This window comes from Psammomys obesus, unplaced genomic scaffold, assembly GCF_907164565.1.
Source record: "Psammomys obesus unplaced genomic scaffold, mPsaObe1.curated_primary_1811, whole genome shotgun sequence".
Classification (NCBI taxonomy): domain Eukaryota; kingdom Metazoa; phylum Chordata; class Mammalia; order Rodentia; family Muridae; genus Psammomys; species Psammomys obesus.
Genome location: NW_026596039.1, coordinates 20014381 through 20035175, shown reverse-complemented (window position 1 = coordinate 20035175; position 20795 = coordinate 20014381). Strand labels below are relative to the sequence as shown.

General features: G+C 43.6%; 1 protein-coding gene across 2 annotated transcripts in view; it reads left to right on the top strand.

The window, feature by feature from the left end:
* The window catches only part of Rec114 (REC114 meiotic recombination protein), a 97310-nt gene that overhangs the window by 24508 nt on the left and 52007 nt on the right, over positions 1-20795 (top strand). For both annotated transcript variants that reach the window (XM_055621789.1, XM_055621788.1), the window contains exon 2: positions 3108-3197. In XM_055621789.1, the coding sequence (XP_055477764.1) occupies positions 3108-3197 (90 nt within the window). The remainder of the gene's footprint in view (positions 1-3107; positions 3198-20795) is intronic.

The following is a 20795-nucleotide window of genomic DNA, read 5'->3' as shown; positions in this document are numbered from 1 at the left end:
AATGGTGCATTTTAATACAGTGCCTTCATTGGCATTTCAGTCTCATTTATCCAGTAAGAAAGAAGTAATATATGTGTTAAGTGTCAAGCACTATCTGAGGCATTAGGATATATAGGATATACAGCAGTAATCCATCCCAGTCTTTTTGGAGATTAAAAATCTGCTCTGGCTAGACAACTAGCAATAAGTAACAACAAAATAGAGACTAGAGGCAGTAAGAGCTATGGAGAAAACCAAAGCCGAGGGAGGGATGAGTGGGCTGATGGGTGTCTCAGATGAAGGGTAACCTTGAAGCACCGGTCTAGAGAAGAGAGTAGTGCAGGAATCTAGGAGAGATCCCAGCTAACAACACTGTAAAAGCATGGAGGATTATAAGCCCAAACAGGCCGGGAGGGTACAGGAAGCAACAGGGAGCCAGGGGCAGAGAGCAGGCGGAAGGATAGAGAGCCTGTGAAAGGCTCTGAGCTAGGAATGTCAAGATTTGACTTAAGTATTTACAGGATCACTTTCGCTATTTATTGGATGGAAATAAACTGTATTGGAGAAGGAAGCAAGAACAGAAATGAAGCCAATCAGGAGGTTTTTATAGTGGCCTAGCTGGCAATGATAAGGATAAATAGATACAACCAGACCTGAGAAGAATTGTCTGGTTCTGTGTATTTTGACATGAAGGATTTGCTGATGGATTGGATTTGGATATTGCAAAAGGAGAGGCGGATGATTCTGTAGTTTTCCCATAAAGAACTGGGTACTTTATTTTATGAGGCAGGAAAACTGTGGCACTCAGTGAATCAATGTAGGAGAAGGTAAGGAGCTCAAGTTTTGGGCTGTTAAATTTGAGATGTCTGTGACCCTTTTATATAGAGATGCTGCCTGGGCAACGAGTTGGAGAGCAGGGAGAAGTGTAAACAGACTCTTCTAGAAGTTCATAGCCATCACTTGGAAGTGTAACTTAGAAGGAAATGGCATCTTCAAAATGAACATTCCAAAACTAACAAGAATATTCATAACTGAACTTTGCACAAAAACTATACTTGGGGTGAAAGTCCCTAACAGAAATGAAAAAACGTTATGGCATAGGTGCAGTGATATTCTGCAATAGTGACAATGTGTGTGTATGTCTACTCACACCCGTGTCACTGGGTGCACACGCAGCAACATTGCTGAAGCCGGACATAAAAATTACGTAAATTAAAAACAATTTACGTAAATCAGGGCTCAAGAGATGGCTTAGAGTTTAAGAGCACTTACTGCTCTAACAGGGGACCCAAGTCCACATCTGCCTGTAACTCCAGCTCCAGGGGACTGGCCACTGCCTTCTAGCCTCTTTGAGTACTAAACAGATGTGTGCATTCTCATACACATAATTTATTACTATGCTATTGGAACCAAGTGTGGTGGCGCATGTCTTTAATCCCAGAACTCAAGAGACAGAGGCAGGCAGCTGTCTCAGTTCAAGGCCAGCCTGGTCTACAAAGCTAGGATAGCCAGGGCTATATAGTGAAACCCTGTCTCAAAAACAAAAACAAAAACAAAAACAAAAAAAAAAAAAAAAGAAAAAGAAAAAGAAACACTGCTGTTGGAGGTCAGAACAGAGATTGTCTTAGGAGGACATAAACTGTGCGTTTATGTTTTGGTTACTTTGCTAGAGAGCTGGCCCATTGGTTGTGTCCTCCTCCACCTCCGCCACCCACTTGGGGCAGGGGGAACCAGATCACTTTCCCCAAGGATCGTAGTTTGATTCCCAGGACCCGCAGGCAGCTTACAGTTACCCCTAACTCCAGTTCCAGGGAACCTGATACTGGTTTCTGGCCTCCATGGACACCAGGCACACAGTGCTGTACAGACATACGTGCAGGCTAAAACCAGTACACGTAAAATAAAAAGATTTAAGGTTACATTATCACGCTTAAAGTTTTGTAATCCAAATGGCTTATTGTCTGGACTGAAAGCTGTGTGTATCTCTAAGTGGTCATAGGCATAAGCTCGTCCATGTAAACCAGTTGGAAGCATGTTCTGTAGTAACTAGGGCCCGGTATGGGGAAGGGGCAGAGAGCAGCAGCTTCAGGGACTGGACAGGCTTGTCAACATCCCTCTTGACATCTGAAATGTTTGATGTTGAAGTTTGGGATTTAAAATGGATTAAAACGCAGGAAATTGTGGATTTAATTATATGACTAAAATTCTGTAACCTATGTAAGAAACTGTAGGGTAGAGATTGTGGGACTTTATTGGAAATATTCCTAGCTAGAGTTATTTGAATGTTGATTACTTAAACTTTAAGCAGTAAAGTTTGCTCTACAAAGTTGTTTACCTTTTAGTGTTATTTTTTTTTTTTGTTTTGTTTTGTTGTTTTAGTCATCCAGCCACCTAAGACTTGATTCCCTCTTTAGGATGTATTTGGTCATGTCTTCCGTGACACTTTGGTTTAAGTGCCTCAGTTTTCTCTCCATAACTCCCTAGTCTGGAAAAGTATACCAAGTAAAGCTAACAAAATAGAATACCATGGAGATAAATCCAAGGCCGTTTATTTAGGTTAAACATAAAGAAAGAAAAAATAAGATTTACAAACATAGGTGGTGAGTTCCAGGATGTTTTATTGATTTCAGATGGAACTCTTGAGTGGGACTATTCCTGGAAAGGTTAATGTGAGCTGAACGGCTGCAAGCTCCAAAGGTGACTCAGTCATACCCAGAGGGCTGCGGGAAGCTATAACCCCCCAGCAGGTCAGGAAAGGAAGGCAGCAGGTTTGTGGGGTGATGAAAGTGGATTACTTGGCTGAAGAAACCCGGGCGCATAGGTCTCTCAGTGACTTTGGGAAGGAAAGGAACTTAGATCCCTAGAAGAGATGATTTATTAAAATACCACTGAAATGCATATATCAAGACCCACCTCTCTTGTCTTCTTTGTGTTTGAAATACTGGTTTTTAATTTTATTTTTAAAATATATTTTTCACCATTATATATATATGAAGGAAGCTTGACAAGAAAACCAGTTACAGAGTGAATGAAAAGAAAGGTTCAGATGGGAATCAGTGTGAGAATGTTTTCAGAATTGCTTTTATGTGTATCATAGAAATACTTTTCACAATTTTTCTCTCTTCAAGGTTTTTGAGTCCAGTGAGGAATCTGGGTTCCTCACTGTCACCATCGTCATATCTGGTCACTTCTTCATTTCTCAAGGACAGACACTGCTGGTAAGTCACACTGCTTCATAGCCCAATCTGTACTCTTTTTTTTTTTTTCTTCATGTTTGTAGCTTTGTCATATTTTTGTGCCTTCAAGCTTCATCTTTCTAAACTTTATTAAGTTAAGCTAATTAAGGATTTTCCTGCATGTTTTAACAGGGAAATTCAGAAACATGCTGATTATTTCCTGCCTTGAAGAAGTTTTTGGATCTAGTGATCAAAGTAGATTAAAAGATTTCGGTTAGCCAGAATGATAAAGGATTTTTAATTGGAAAGTTTGATTGAAGGCAGGCTAGCTTGTAGAGAAGACTAGTGACTTTTTCAGGTGGGTGGGAGGGATACAGCCAAAGACACAGCTGAAAGAAAACAAAGCATGCTACATTTCATTGATAGGGCCTCCGTAACGACGCACTTGTCGTTTTTTTATTCTGACTATGTATATATTTTAGGAAATTATAGAATAAAGAAATATAATGGCTGGGCACAGTATAATTCCTATACTATAATTCCTATATTCAGGAAGCAGAGGTAGAATTATTGTAAGTTTGAGGTCAGCCTGAAGTTAGTCTACATTAGTAAGTTAGAGACCATTGAGAGCAAAGAGAGGGGGAAAGGGAGGAGAATCATCCAATCAGATCGCTTTGCTGGGAAGTCCAGCTTCTTTTTAGTATAAATAGTATGAATAAAGAGAAGATAACTTGTAATCTGATTAAAGAAATTGTCCTAGGGCTGGCGAGATGGCTCAGAGGTTAAGAGTACTGACCTCTTCGAGAGGTCCCAAATTCAATTCCGAGCAACCACATGGTGGCTCACAACCACCTATAATGAGATCTGATGCCCTCTTCTGGCCTGCAGGCATGCTTGCAGGTACAACACTGTATATATAAATATAAATAGATAGACAGACGGACAGACAGACAGATAGACAGATAGATAGAAGTCCTAGAAAGAGAAGGTTTATGAAATCAGTACATCATTTCCTGAGCATAGTGTCTATATTGAGGTCATAAAGTCATATAGCAAATGTTCACTAAATGCCTATATGGTCATAATTTATTCATTTAACAGATACTTATTGAGCAGTTAGCTTACTTTTCTGCTGTTGCTGCGGGGAGCTGGGGATATCAGAGTGCACAGGGCAGGCAAACGCCCTGTCATTGTGGAGTTCCGCTCTAGTGAGGAGATGATGATAAGCAAGCAGGCCAGGTGTATTTAAAGACCTTCACTTGTACGTATTCCCCTCCAAGTTCTGTTATGCTATGATGGCAGGATCTCGCATGTGTGTGAGAATGGTTCATTTTTCCACTTAAGTGAAATAAAGTTGAAAAAGAAAAGCACCCAAGGCCAGGTGCAGTGGCCCACACCTGTAATCCCAGCACTCAGGGAGGCAGAGGCTGGAGGATCTCTGTGAGTTTGAGACCAGCCTGGTCTGCAAATTGAGTCAAGGACAGCCAAACTACACAGAGAAACCCTGTCCTGGGAAAAAAAAGGTAAAATGAACGTGAAAGAGAGTGTCCTCAAGAATGTGAGCCCTGCAGAGCCAGCTTTGCATCCTTTGTGCCAGTCAAAGTCACAGCATGAGTTGCCTTGCTTTACCTGCTACGCTAGGGGTAGCTCAAATTAGACTTTGTAGCTGCTCTAAAGGCTGCTCTAGATGGTAGCCTTGCTTCTGAGAAATGTGGCTCGTTCTCCCCATCAGAGCCACCGATCTTGCTGAGTGGTGGTGTCATTGCAGCGTGATTTCCTCAGATGCAGGCCACCACCACGTGCTTGCTTTCTATTCATCTGTCATTTACAATGTTAAAAACTAGTCAAGGTTGCTTTGTATCCTGTGTGGAGTGTTTTTTTTTTTTTTTCCCCACTGAAGTTACAAAACCAAGCTCACCAAATTCAGAACAACCCCTGCAAAGAAATGTAAGAGGAGCTCTAGCTCTGCAATTATTTGATGCAGGTTCTAGTAATGCATACATAATTTCAATCGTATTTTTAATTCCTCGGTGTTCTTTTTCAGAGTTGTTTTGACTATTTTGTTACTTGCATTTCTGTGTGACTTTTGGAATGAGCTTTCCTACCAGAAAGCTTGCTGGGTTTTGTTTGGAGCTGCTTTGAATCTGTAAATCAATTTGGGAAGAATTTACTTGCTACTATTGAGTCGTCCAACCCATGGGCACATTTTAACTCTCCATTTATTTATATCTGCTTGAATTTCTCGCAGCAGTGTCTTGCAATGGCTAGAGATTCCGTGTGTATGTGTGTGGGTGTGTAGAAAGTTACTTTTCCATTTTATGGAAATATAAAAGACTTCCGTTGCCCTCTGGCAAGCTTTTGTATCCCCCCCCCCCCCCCCGTGTTTGACGGCAGCAAGCAGCCACAGCTTGTGGGTAGGAGCAGCAGGTAGCGCCCTCTAGTGTTAGAGTTCTTGTGTAGGTCTCTGGTACAAGTGTTAGAGCAAGTGTAGGCCCAGAAATCCAGGACTCCTCAGCTTTGGTCAGTGGCTTCTGAATCTAGGTATTTGGATTCTGCTGTTACTCCCTCTACCACTGGTGGCTAGTGGCCCTGAGGCATCCCATGGAGTGTGGCCGTCCATGTGGCTGGCCTTTCCACTTCTTGTGCAACATGGCTGCCAGCCACTCTGTTGTCTCAACTACCTCTGCTTCAGTAACGGCTGCTACTTCTTTTGGTGTTACTAGTTCAACCTGTTTCAGAAAAAGTAGGCAAGAAACACCACTTAAGAAAATACTCTTAGCTAGGTGGTGGTGCACACCTTTAAGCCCAGCTCTTGGGAGGCAGAGGCAGGGGGATCTCTGTGAGTTCAAGGCCACTGGTCTACACAGTGAGTTCCAGGACAGCCCAGGCTACATAGAGAACCCTGTCTCAAAAAAACAGAGAGAGATTTTGAGCTTAAAATTGTAATAATGGGTGGGGAGCAGCAAAGGCAGCTTGTTTTGAAGCAGTTACAGCATCCCCTGCCCTAGGTCACTGGGAGAGGTGCTCCACCTCTGGATTAGGTGGAGATTGTCACATGGACAGTCCTGAGCAAGGTTCTGGAAACAGCTGTGCTGTGCTGCACCCTCACAGCTCGAGCAGGGAGCTGTGATTGTCATGTAGCTTCCTCAAGGCATTTATAAAACGTTCAAAGTAACTGGCTCTGGGGTAAGAGTGGTTTAACCTGCCTGCTCCACTGACAGTCCTTTTCTTCAAGGGAGCTAGAGCAGCAGAAGAGAACCCAATAGCTGTCAGTTAGAAAGCAAATCCTCTAGTTTGTGAAGCCTTTGCTTATTTACGGGAAAATATGCATCAGGAGTGTTTACAGTAATGTAGTGTTAGCGTTAATATTGATTTTATAATGTTTAACAGGGTTTCTAACAGTGTTTAGCAGCTGCTCGGTGACCCAGGGAGAGAGAGGTCCTGTTCATCTAGCTCAACAGTCCAGACCTGTTCTCAGTGCCTAGGAAGATGGCTTCGTTGGCAAAAGCACTTGCTGTGCTGTGGAAGCAAGAGGACCTGAGTCAATTCCCTGGCACCCATGTAAATGCAGGCATGGCCTGTGTGTAACCCCAGCATGGGCTGGTGGAGGTGGGCAGAGGCTGGAAGCTTACTGCCTAGCCAGCTGACCTCGCTTAAATAAAGGGCAAGATTCAGGGTTGGTGAGAGACCATGTTAAAAAAAGAGTGATAGACGTACGTGCCCACATGTGCAAGTGTCCACTTTCACCGGTGTCTGACTGGTCACACTCTATGCCTTACGTGTCTAGGACCTGAAGTTGGGTCGGCCCAGGAAGGAGCTGAAGTTTTGTACTGTTAGATCAGCATCTCCCATTGTGTCCGTGGCCTTTTCTCACCTGTTGTAGCCTCTTACTCTCTGCTTCTGGGAATTCATTTTTTTCTTGTTAATTTTATTGTTAATTTTTTTTCTTGTTTTTTTTTTCTTGTTAATTTCTTACTCTTAGCCCAAGCTGGACTTGAGTCTGCTTTCCTTAGTCTCTCAAGGGCTGGGATGACAGACATGAGCCACTATGCTGACTTAAATTCAGAATGTGAAAATTCGGCAAATGTAGAGCTAGAGAGATGCTCTTCCAGAGGACCTGAGTTTGATTCTCAGCACCCACATCGTGGCTCACAATCAAATGTAACTCCAGTTCCAGGGTATATTGCACTGTCTTCTTCCTCCACAGGTACTAGGTGTGCACGTGGTACACAGACAGACATGCAGGAAAACCACAACAAACACATACAGTTGTTTTAAAGATTCTACACATAAGTGAGATATGTAATATTTGTCCTTTTTATTAAGTATATTCTTTGACATTTAATCTCTCTATATAATGCCACCACTATTATGTGCCCAAAGCAGTGAGAGCAACTAATCAGAGACTAGAACAAGCAAAAGAAGGAGTCAAAGAAAAATGTTTCTCCTTCAGCTGTTTGCCTCAGGCATGTGCCAGTGATGGAAATCTGACTGACACGAGGTCCTTTGCCCATTTGTAAAATGGATTATTTAGCTTTTGCTATTATGTTGTGCTTCTTAGATCTCTTGGGTATTCGCCTCTTGTTAGATTTATGAATTACAAACGTTTATTTTCATTGTGCGAGTTGCTTTTTCATTTGGTTAATTACTTCTTTTGCTCTGGTTGCTGAGTTTTTAATCCTGAATACAAGTTGAGTTTTGTTGAATGCTTATTGGCATCTGTTAAGATGGTCTTTTTAAAAATTCTGTTACTATAATAACACTTAAAGATACTCAGTTCATGCTGGGCTTGGTAGTATACACCTTTAGTTCCAGCACTTGGGAAACAGACACAGATCTCTAAGTTTGAGGCCAGCCTGGTTTATGTAGTGAGTTCTAAGACAGCCATAGCTGCAGAGAGACTCTGTCTCGATAAATGAAAACAGAAGTATTCTGATATTTATAGAATTACTATTATATTGAGTTTCTTATATTTTGGGCGTCAGCCTCTTGTCAGACTTATGATTTGCAAACATCTACTTTCACTGTGTATGTTGCCTTTTCATTTTCTTGATCATTTTCTCTACTATGGGTGCTGAGTTTTTAATCCTGAATATGAAGCTTTTGACCTTCAAAAATTAAATACATGTATAAGTGTGGTAAAGCTAAGAATCATATTTAAAGAAGATTTTACTCCTTAAGAAATAATTTTTGTCACTTTATACATAACATTTTTTATGTATCCACAAAATAAGAACATGAAATAGCAAACACATTTTGACTATAACAAATTTAAGTTGCAATGGTGCCCTTATGCATATAGACCCTCTGTTTGAATACTAATTAAGTTGTGTGATAATTTTAGACTTTTTCTCACAAAAGGTAGGGAACGGGGAATCTTTGGAAAGTTTTGGCCACATCTATCTTAGCGTGAAATCTAGCTGTTAGCATGGATGAAGTTGTTCTCTGTTTATATTCAAGTGTTTGTGGAAGCTGCACTGTATCTCACTACAAGTCAGGTCTTCAGGGAAACTGATGGCTGTGACTCAAAACAATGTTGTGTATGTTTTCCTGGAAATGTGAACAGGTCAGCAAGGCTGTGGGTTTTCTGTGTGGCCCTGAATATCCCCTTACATTTAAATTTTCACAAATTCCTGGGTCTCTGATTGCTACACTCTGTGAGACCGCAGGGAGCATATTGCTTCAGACTAAATTGTGTGGGTGCTGTGTACTAACTCTACAGGTTTCCGTGTTGGTGGTGTACCCTTGGCAGCTGTACTGGATGCTGGAGGGGTCCGGCGGATCTGCCTGGGCCATTCTGTTATTTATATCAAAGAGCTGCCGTAGCAAGAAGACCAAGATCTTAGCGTGGTTTTCATTCTACCTTGCACTTGGCCTCAAATGGATTCCACCTCCAATCTGGGCTTTTGATACAGATTTTCCATTGGCTATTTTGGGGCTTTTAATTTTTTTCTAATTTGTGATGAGCACACATAAAATTTACTATCTTAACCGTGTTTACACATATGTGTCAGTGCTAGTAAATACGTCCGTGTTGTACAGCCGCCACCATTTCCAGTGCGCTTTATCTTGCAAAGTTGCAATTCTGAATCCGTTAGCTGTAACTTCCCCTCCCTAGCCCCTCACTGTGGTAGGTACCTTTACTTTCTGTCTGAGAATCTGCGTGCTCAGGATTGTTTCGTGTACGTGGAATCACGCAGTTTTGTCCTTTTGAGACTTGCCTATTTCACTTAGCATGTCTTTAAGGTCTGTCCATGTTGTAGCATGTGTCATAGTTCCTCTCCTTTATAAGACTGGAGAAAGCTCCATTGTGTTTACATGTTGCATTTTGCTTGCAGATCCGCTTACAGATCCGCCTGTCAGTGGCTGTCTGGTTGCTTCTACCTCTTGCCTATTGTAAATAATGCTTGCTGTAAATGTGTACATGTATTCTGTGAAACTCTGTTTTCGGTTGTTTTGGATGCATACTCTTAAGAACTGCTGAATGAGGTGCTTAATCTTGACTGTCAGTTTGATTGAATTGAAAAACATGTAGGAGCTTAATGGAGCACACATTTCTAAATGCCTGTCAGGACATTACCAGAGTCGCTACACCAGGCGTGCCCTGGCCTTCATGAAGGCTCACACCAATGGCCTAAGTCGCTGGCAGTTTAAAAAGTTGAATACATGCTGCAAGCTGGTGGCACTGTGGGAAGTAGGACATCATGGGAAGAAGCAGGTTATGGGAGTATGCCTTTGAAGGGTGCAGCTTATCTAGGAAAAGCAGGCTCAGAAACCTGGAGCCAGGCTACTAGGACCGAGACCGTGTTTTCTGGGTTAAGTCTTTTCTCAGGTATTTTGTCCCAGCTTTAAAAAGTCTGGCACTAAATCCATGGTAGTTCTGGGTTGGACTTTTTAAGGAGCTGTCAAGTTGTTTTCCGTGGTGGCTGTACCATCTCGTTCTTACTAACAGTCCAAACGTCCCAGGCTCTTGGTGCTCTCACCAGTACTTGATTTTGTTGCTTCAGAGTGGGGATGTCCAGCTCAGTGACAGCACTCACCTAGCCCTCAGGAGACTCTGGGTTTGGTCTGTGTTTGTTGGCCAGTTATAGATTTTCTTCAGAGAGAGGTCTGCCCAGCTTCTGGTTGGGATTTTGGTGTGCTGTGACTGCAGGGTTGCGCTTCCCGACCCTTTACACACGGTGCATGTGTAACACAGACGCGCTCAGAGAACACGGCTCTTTTCCTCAGGCCCTAGGTCTTTTCTGCCTGGCTGTTCTTATAGCACAGACAGGGGTATTGGCTGAGCACTGAGAGCCTTTTTTCTTGGAGAGATTTGTAAGTGTGGCTTCCTGGGATGGGCTCTGGGCAGTGCTGTGCTCTCTCCCAGGCATACTTAGGTTAGGATCACCCCTGCCACCCGCTTTCTGTCTGCACAGTCCTGCTTGGCTTTTCCCTCCTGGTGCAGAGATCCTAACTATAGTGATGATCTCTTCAGAGGGCTGGCCTTCTTCCTGTGTCACAAACCCATGCTTTAGAAAGTGTGGTGGGAAGCCAGAGAGATGGTTTAGTCGTGAGAGCACTGGCTGCAGCTGTGCTCCACGGTGTGGAGGCAGAGGCAGGGTCTCTGGTTCGAGGCCAGCCTGGTCTGTAAAGTGAGTCCACAACAGCCGAGGATACACAGAGAAACCCTGCCTTAAAAAAGCACTGGCTGCTCTTGCAGGGGACTTGGTTCTGTTCCCAGCAACTACATGGTGACTCACAGCCATTCTTAACTCTGGCTCCAGGGCCTCTGACATCCTCTTCTGACCTCTGCAGACACTAGGGACATAAACAGAACATATACATCTAGCAGGCAAAACACTCATACACAAACAATAAAAATGCGTCTAAAATAAATAAGTAAGTGGGATCATTTGTGACTCCTTTGGGCTGTTTCTCCGAATTTAAAAACATACTGTGTTCATCTCCCTCTCCACCTAGAAGTCAAAGTCTCAAGCCGACATCCTAGGAATAGCCAGGCAGTGGGGAAATTATTTGCCAGGACTTTGGCCACTGTTTTCAGCCACTCCTTTTTATTTTAGTTAGTTCTGACCCAGGTTGTTTGTCTTCACCTAAATGATGTCCTGCCTGAGACTCAGAAGTGAAGTAGTTTGGAGGCAATTTTAATCCTGTTTTTCTTTGGAAGCCTGGGTCATCTTGGAAATGATGGAGTTCATGGTGTTTTGCTTTCATCTCCTTTTTATTTTTCACACCCAGTGCTAATGTTCTTCAAAAAGAAATCATCTCTTTGTTTAACACCAAGAAATGTTACATTCCTATGTAAGTGAACTCTCTAACCTTCAAATGTTGTTTTAATCCAGTTAGTTTTTAAAAAATGTTCCCCTATCTCAACCTGAGAATTTTCTAAGAAGGAAAATTTAACACTAAATTTTGAAATTAAGTTATTCAGACAGTTAAACTCTTTAAATTAATTCCAGTTCCCGCCCGTGGTAGCTCAGTAACCAAGTAGTTTTCCAAAGTAAGGGGAACAAGGACTATTTCTAACAGGATCTCAAGGGCAGGCTCTTTGACCTCCCCCCCTCCCCCCCCAGGGGAGGAGCAGTCCTGTTAGGCCACAGAGGAGGACTTTGCAGCCAGCCCTGAAGATAACTGATAAAACAGGGTCAAATGGAAGGGGAGGAGGTCCTTCCCTATCAGTGGATGTGGAAAGGGGCAGGGAGGAGACCAGGGAGGGAGTGTGGGGTTGGGGAGGGAATGAGGGAGCTGGGACACAGAGTTAACAAAATGTAACTAAAAAGAAAAATAAAATTAAAAAAATAATAATAATTCCAGTTCCCTTCCTTCCCCTCTTCTTCTTTGTCTTCTGACAGTTTCACATGTAATCCAGACTAGCCTTAAACTCACCATCCTCCTGCCTCAGCTTCCTGAGTGCTACATATGTCACCACAGTACTCATCTTTACTTTGGCAAGTTTTCCCAGAAAAATAAGGGGAAGCAAAATTCTCCACAGCATTACCATCGTTTCACACATTAAAACCATTGGCATCCTTTAAGACATAGTTGGGTTAGCAAGAGTGAAAACATTTTACTATTCCACATTTATACTTTCCCACATCCAAATATGCTTTGGATTACAGGCACTGTGTACCTAAGAAGTCCCAGCTATTCGCCTGGGAGGTGCATGAGCTCAGGGCTCTGCCCGGACTCCCATGTCTTGCTTTTCAGCTCTCCTTTGGAATCATTTCTAAGTTCTAATCTCCCCTTTGAGATCATTCTAGCACTTTGTGAAGAACCAGCATGCTGCTGTAACAAAAGACACAGACAGTCCTAGTTTCCTTCTCGTGGCTTAGGGGGCTTGGCGTAGAGCAGAGGTTGCCCTCTGCGTCCAGATTATGCTGTGTTGTAGCATCCTCCAGGGGAGGAGCATTCTGTCCTTACACTGTGGGAGGAACGACTGAGCAGGCGCAAGTGAACCCACTTCCTCGAGTATTTCCTCGGAGCTTGAACTCATTCAGCAGAGCACTGTCCTTGTGACTTAGTTCCCTTTCTGAGGCTCACCTCCTTCTACTGTCATGTTGGAGACCGAGTTCACGATATTTCCGGGCACACACTCTGATCACAGCAGAGGGGTGTAATCCATGAGTTCAGGACAAAACAAATTGCTACACTTACCTGCCTCAGTCAGTAACCTCCAGCTGTCCACAGACCACAGTCCCTTACTTGCCTGCCTAACGTGCCTTCCAACCTGATGATGAAGATGATGGCGTGTCTGTTGGTTGCACTCCTGGATGCTGACTATGGCATTTCAGGGTAGAAGGAGAAAATGCAGCCAGTGCTCTGGAATTGGGATTAAGTTCCTTTTTCAGTGCAAGGAAGCCATTTTGGTAGAAGTGAGGTGACTGTCCTGGGCTAGAGTAAATAAGAGTTGGCTTTCAAGGTGGCTTTTCTGAATTTTATTCTCTGATTTCAGGAGTGGTTGCTAGGCCTGGGACAGACTCTTTGCTGGACCACAGCCCTTTAAACTCAGAACTTACTCCTCATTCAAGAGGTGCTCCTATACAATCAGCTTCTCATTAACAGAATGTTTATAAGCATTTGGTTTCCATTGCATTATGTTACGATAGAAATCCATCAGTGCTTAGCTGCCCAGCTCACGTTTCCCAGTGTTCCGGATTCAGTGTCCTTCATGTTTTCTGTGCGGTACTACTGAGGTTTTGTCGTTGGCATTATTGGCATTTTCTCTATAGATTTTAAAGTCTTTTTTTTCTAGATCTCTTGATTGACTCAGCTTTAGTGGAATGTAGCCTCTAGGAGCTGAGCTCAGTGCGGTGTGATAGACATCCACTATCCTGTGGAGCTTTCCCTGTGCCCACTGCATTAGTTGCTGTTTCTGTCGCTGTGGCAAAACATCTTCCCTGCTCTTCTCTCTGGTACTGAAGATTTGTTTGGCCTAATAAACAAGTGCCCATTTGTGTCTCCCTTCCGTAACTCAGTATGGTTTTGAGACTTGTATTTTGTTGTTGAGTGTGCCGTGGTCTTTGTTGCTTGCTGCATTTCCCTTGATGGGTAAACCACAGCTTGCTCACCCTTTTCTCCTGTGGGTGGATATTTGGATTATTTATAATTTGGGACAATTATAAAGCTACTGTGAACATTTATTATTATTATTTGGTAGTGGTTGTTTTTTAAGACAGGGTTTCTGTGTGTAGCCTTGGCTGTTCTGGAACTCACTCTGTAGACCAGGCTGGCCTTGAACTCACAGAGATATGCCTGCCTCTGCATTCGAAGTGCTGGGATTAAAGGTCTGCGCCACTACTGCCTGGCCAGTACTGTGAACATTTACATACAAATTTTCATGTGTTACATTAATTTCTCTTGGCTTACACCTAAGTGTCGGATTCCCAGATCCAGTAGTTTAAATGAGTGTTTAACTTCACAGGAAACTTCCGTGGCGTTTTACAGGCGATTGGAGGATCTTGCTCTCCCAGCAGGCAGGCTTGTTTAGGTGACAGCGTCAGTCTTGCAGCTTCGTTTGCTCTGCGCCCGTACCATGGTGCTTTCGTTCCTGGATGGCTGCTGGCTAACCTTACCAGCTCTGTCTTCCAGAAGCCCATCTTGTGATGCTCCCAGTGACCACTGCATGTCTGTCTCCCCAGAGGCCAGCTGGCAATGTGGCGCCTAACAAAGATTAGTTTTCCTTGTGTTTGTTCCTTACGTGCAGGAGATAGTATAGGGCTCGCCCGTGTCTGAGCTTTCGCCCTTTACTGTTTTGCGGGGCTCATCTGGATTGATGGGTGCAGTTGTTGACTTTCATGACTCTGTCACGGCAGCTGAGCCCTCATGTTGTTTGGGTCATTTCTAGTTTTTAACTATGAAGTAACGCTGTTATAAATATCTCAGTATTTGTCCTTTGGTGGATGTTGTATGTTGTTTTCGTGATCCTAATGAGGAATGAACTGACTGACTTCACAGTGAAATAACTGAGTTATAGGACAGTGCTTCTCACTGAGTTCTCAGTGACTATTTGGATCCTCTGTTACGATGCCGGTTGTGGGCTGAAGAGATGGCTCAGCAGGTAAAAATACTAGCTATACCAGCTCAGTGACCTGAGTTCTAACCCTTGAACCTGCATAAAAAGCTGGCTGTGGGGTCTTTACAGGTTTCTCACTGGTTAAGAGCACTGGCTACTGTTTCAGAGGACCAGGGTTTGATTCCCAGCACTTGCATGGCAGCTCACAACTGTCTGTAACTCCAGTCCCATGGGATCTGGTGCCCTCTTCTGACCTCTTCAGGCACATGTACATGCAGGCAAAACACCCATAAAAATAAAATGTGGGGAGAGGAGCTGAATGTGGTGGCATGCCTCTGACTTCCCAGCACTCCTGTCGCAAGATAGGAGGAAAGAGGAGAATCGCCCCCAGTGCTTGCTGGCCAGCTAGCTACCCTGCAGTACATAGTGATGCGGCAGCGGAAACAGCAGAGAGAGACTGCCACAGCAAGGTGGAAGTTGACGAACAACTCCAGGAAGTTATCCTCCGACCCCACACACCCATGTTCCATGTTCTCTCTCCTTCTTCCTCCCTCCCTCCCTCTCTCTCTCTCTCACATACACACACACACACACACACACACACACACACACACACACACACACACATAATAAATAAAAATATAGAAGAATGCTGAATATGAGCCAGCAGGTTTGGGCATCCTGGCAGACTCCATGGTGATGCCCATTCTAGATCCGGCCCTCTGGCAAGATGGCAGGCATACCTGTTGTCAGCATTGGCAGACACTGCTGCAGACACTGCTGAAGAAGCCTTCCATGTGCCTGATTTACATGACTGTGAGTCACGGGGAGAGTTCTCTGCTTTCTTGGCAAGCCCTTCCTGAAATTTTCTGTTTTTATTTTAGCCATTTTGGTATCTATGTTGTGATTCTTCCTTATGGTTGTAACATATCATAACTAAGCAGTGGGGTTACTATCATTCAAATCTGGTTTGTCCCTACCAAAACACACACTGAGGCTTGGTCCCCATGGCTGAAACAGACATTCAGTAGCAACTACCCTTTCTAAAAAGGCGTTGATTCTTTGTGGATCCACAAGGAAAACGTGCAGGATAAAAGCCTGATGCCTCTGCCTTTGTTCTCTGTCTTCTGGTCACCTGTTTACCTACACAGGCCTGTTCATCACTGTGGCATGTCTGGCAAACTGATCTCATTCTTCTTCAAGGCTGAAGAGGCTCAGAGGCGAGTTGTGACCTTAAACCTACCAGTCACCTTGAACCCCAGGAACAGCAGGACCTCCCAGGTGAGAGTGGTCGCCTATGATGGGGATGCCACTCTCAGAAACAGAGGCTGTCATCTCCTGAGGACCACCCTGGTGAGTTCTCCAGACCGCCCCCCAGAGCTAAAACTGAGCTAATGACATGCCGGGCCTCACACCTCCTTACCCAGTTCTTCTTCTGTTTGAACCTAAACCTTAAGGATAGATGTGGGGCCGCTGGATCTCCTGTATTTGTACCTCTCTCCAGTGTAGACGTACGGAATATTCTTCTTTTCACCATTGCCTGTCCCTTGAGTTGGTGACTGAGCCTAGCTTGTTCTGGCTTCTGGAGCACAGGATTTCACCTTGAAAACTCTGGATACAGAAGCTGCTCCAGTCTTGGGACGGAAGTCTGGTTGATGGATTACTGTCCTCCCATAGGAGCTGCTCTCTCAGGACTGTATTGGCTGCAGCAGGTGTGGTGGTTGTAAAGTGAGTTTGGCCTCCTCACGTTTCTGTCACAAGGAGAAACAGCACAGGGCCCTCTCCAGAAATCAGGAAGTCCCCAGTGCCATCCTGGCCTTCTGCTTCCCAGCCTCTCTCATGCACCAAAACAAACTTCTACTCTGTGCATGTTGCTGACCTCAGGTAGTCTGCTATAACCACAGAAATAGACTGCGAGTTGCTGAATGAATACTTCTGATGTTTATAGACCAGAAAGTATCCTTTGTTTGTGTGAGATCTTCCAGTAATTATTCTTCTGTCAGGCTATATTTGGTACAGTTTTTACTTCTATTATTTTTTATCTTAATTCTTCAGGTCTTTACTCTGTTGCTCAGGCTTGATGAGCTTCATCCACAGCTTCAAATCTGTACCTTACAGATTTATTTAATTTCGCAAAGTATAGCCTTAATTACAATTTACCTCCATTTCCCATTTATTTTAGAAAACTGAGCCTTGGAGTTAGCAGTTTAGCCCAGTGTTAAGGCCTCAGCACTGGAAGAAGAAAGAAAAAAATGACAAAAGTAAATGTAATGTCTTCTCTTCCATTTTGTTTCAGACTCTCAGCATAGACCCTACATTGGTTTTGCGTTTTCTTTTCTCCTCTTTGTGCTCTTGCTTTCAGTTCTTTCCCCATTCCTTCGTTTCACTCATCATTCATCCTTATTGTGGAGACATCATAGCTAGAGAGACCTGTGGGTAGGTCCATCTGCAGTAACCTCACTACCCTTGGACACAAATAGATTTTCCTTTAAAATATTACAAAAGAGACATTACTAATATAAATTTATACTCCTCACCAACCCAGAAGCCTCAGAGAAATGGACTGAGAGCCTGTCCGAGCAGAGAATTGTCTGTAATTCTTTCTGTAAAGAATCAATATTTCCAGCCACAAAGCCCGTTGCACGCTGTAGGCACTGCACACTGTAGGTCTTCACCCATGTTCCTGGTGTCTCTGCCCATTGTTTCTAAAACAGACTGATCTCCTGGATTGCAGACATCCTAAGGTGTGTTGTTTCAGATGTTCATGACTGACAGTAGCAGACTTGAAGAGCTGCTCTCTCCCCTTGCCCCTGCCTTCCCTACCTCCTGCCAGAGCTCCTGCCAGCAGCGCCTCACACCCTTTCTCACTGGACTCCCTGACCCTAAAGCCAAGCCACGTGGGCTATTGACATCTTTTCTGCATCTAGATTTATCTCACTGTGTCTTCCACAAACTCTTCAACCGTTCTGTCACATGCATGGAATCAGTTCCTAGCATTGATGTGATTTTCTTCTAGTTTACCGTTGTTTTAGCATGTTAATTTTCTAAGGAGAAATATTGTTAAGGTCTTCCTCAGTTCTCTCTCTCTCTCTCTCTCTCTCTCTCTCTCTCTCTCTCTCATCTATCCATGGTTTCTCTGTATAGTCCTGGCTGTTGTGGGACTAGCTCTTTAGACCAGGCTGGACTTGAAGCCCACCTACCTCTGCTTCCCAAGTGCTGGGATTAAAGGTGTGTGCCCCCCCCCCCATTTCTATTTTGAGGCTGGATATCTCAGTGAGCCTGTAGTTTACTGATTCAGCTAGCTTGGCAGGTCAGCAAACTCCGGGGATCTGTCTTTGCTGCATGTACGACCGTTACAGAGGCATGCCTCTGTGCCTAGCTTTTACCTCGGTGCTGAGGACTTCAGGTATCTTTCCTCATGAGCCATCAGTCAGGGCCTCTCATGCACTTAGAGTATGGGTAAGCCCCAGGAACCCACTTCCTGAGCACTCAGATTACAAATTATGTGAGGCTTGGGGATCAAACTAGTGTCCCATGCTTGGGAAGCAATCACGACCAACTATGCTGTCTCCCTAGTCCCTAAAATAATTTTAAGTGTCAATATGCCTCTTTTCTCATTGTAAGATAACCAACAGGTAAAAGTTGTGTACCTTTCTGGGAGGTTTAGTAACTCATGATGTCTCATATGAATTGTTTCTTTAAATGGGCAATCTAAGGTGAGTGGCCTAGGCTATATATACTCAAATATAACCAAGAACATTTAGGAGGATGTAAATAATTCACTTGTTGTAATCAGAGAACAGAGGCCCTCTAATTGGGTAGCTGGAACAGTGATCTTTGACCCGTGCCTTGCTGTGCTAAGTGCTGTGTGGAAAGTGTCTGTCCTAGCTTTGCTGATGGGGTGATGGCTCTGCAGGGGCCTCAGGGCCTTCTCTCCCCACTCTACTTTAAAGCTGTAATCGCATGCTTGTTCAGCTGCACTCTCATCTCCACCTTTATATGCACTTTTGGTCCTCTTTTTCCTTAGGGACTATACTTTGTGTTTAGTATGAAAGTCTTAAGAAAGGGAAGCCAGTAATATTGGCCTTTCATTTCTTCTCCTTATCTCTTCTCTCTAAAGTGAGTTATAACTTTGGGACAGTGTTTTTAAAAGGGTATTGAATGCTCACAAAGGGGATAGATAGTTTTGACACTTGACATCCTTCTTTCTTCCCTTCCTCTCCTAATATACTGGAGTCAAATATATTTGCTAGCGTTTCTGTCTTTATTGTAGAGCTCTTTTTTAGTTTACTGGATTTTTAGTTTGGGCAGAAAAATGCTTCTTTTAAGGCTAATTCTATTTGACTTGTATGTTTCTTGAAGTTTGTGTTAGTGTACTCTTACTAGTCATCATTTATTGATACCACAACTCAGAACAAAACATCCTAAATTCTAGAGCTCTAGAGACGCTTTGCAGTCCTGGCTTTAAATGTTCGCTTGTGGAGCTGATGGTTCAGTGGTCAGGAGCACTGATACTCTGGAAGAGAACCCGAGTTTGGTTCCCAGCACCCACACCCAGCTGTTCACAACAGCCTTCAGGACCTGATGCCGTGTTTTGGCCTCCGAGGACACCTGCACAGATGTGCACACTCGCAGGCACAGACCTGTGTGACAACGCATGTGCACATCCGTTATTAAAAATAAACCTTTGAAAAATGTTTTCGTGTTTCCCTTACTTCTTTTTCGACCGTAACAAAGCAATTCTTGGATTAACTTATACCTTTTTGCTCTTATCAAAGTAAATGTCATGGGAAGGTTAATTATTTCCTAGTACTCTGACTGGCTTCTGGAGCCCTGCTCTTGTTAGGAGCTTACAGGTTGAGGAGTTTTTGTTTAAATGTTTCAATTCCCATGGTGTTCAAATATACACCTGGTCCATCTGGATGCGTTTTATCTGGATTATTTTAAAATAGTGAGTCTTGGGCTATTATTAGAGGCAAGCTGTTTGTTATCTGTGATGGTTCATATTGATCTAGAATCATTTAAGACAGCCTCTGGGCATACTGTGAACTTATTTAAATCAGGTTAATTGGCGTGGGAGAGACCTGCCCTGACCGAGGGTGACTGAATGAACAGGTGCTACGCATGGCAGCTCTCCTACTGACCCACAGACTTACTCACATCTTAGCAGTTTGGCTTGGGGTGGGGGCTGCTGTGGTTTTCTTGTCTTTGTTTGGTTGTTTTGTTTGTTTCTTTAAAGACAAGGATTCTCTGCATAGCCCTGGCTGTCCTGGAAAACTCTGTAGACCAAGCTAGCCTCAAACTCACAGAGATCTGCCTGCCGCTGCCTCCCATGGGCTGGGATCAAAGGTGTGCACCACTCCCTCCCAGCAGCAGTATTTATTCCTGTCTTCAGATTCAGGATCTCGGTAGCTCTTAGATATCCGATCTTACGGAGAGAGGGCTAACATGACATTCATGCACATATACATATGTTTCGTTTTTATGCCTCTGTGACTGTTGCTTGGTCTTTGCATTTTTATTTTATTTTTTTGTGATTTTGCCACCTTCAAAGAGCAGCAGCCAGGTATGTTGCTAGCTCTGAGGAACAGACTGCTGCTTAGCCTTTTCCTAGTTCTTCATCTCAGGACACACTCGCATGCCTTGTTGCTGGCGCCATTGACCACTGATCGTTTAGTCAAGGTGATGTCTACTGTCTTCCTCCATTCTGTCCCCTTGGTAACTAGTGTCTTTTGAGGAGATACTCTGGGATAGCAAATCCTATTTCCTGTTTGGTGGTGATGGACACGTGAGTACCGTAGTGCACGTGTGGAATCAGAGAAGAATTGGTTCTCTCCTTCCGCTGTGTGTTGTGGGCGCTGAACTCGGCATTAGGCTCGTACAGCAAGTACTTTTACCTGCTGAGCCATTTCACCAGCCCTCTCAGTATTTTCCTGCCCACTAATTTTAGCATCTATTGATTTTCTTTTCTTTTTTTTTTTGCCTGTTGTAGTTCAGTTCTGATGTCTTTACAAATGATTTTCTGTTCCTGTTATTCTTTTTATATTTTTAATCAGAATTCTACCGGGAACAAGATGTGTGTCTTTTCTTGTTTCCGTCTATATTCATTTATTTGATGATGTAAGTAT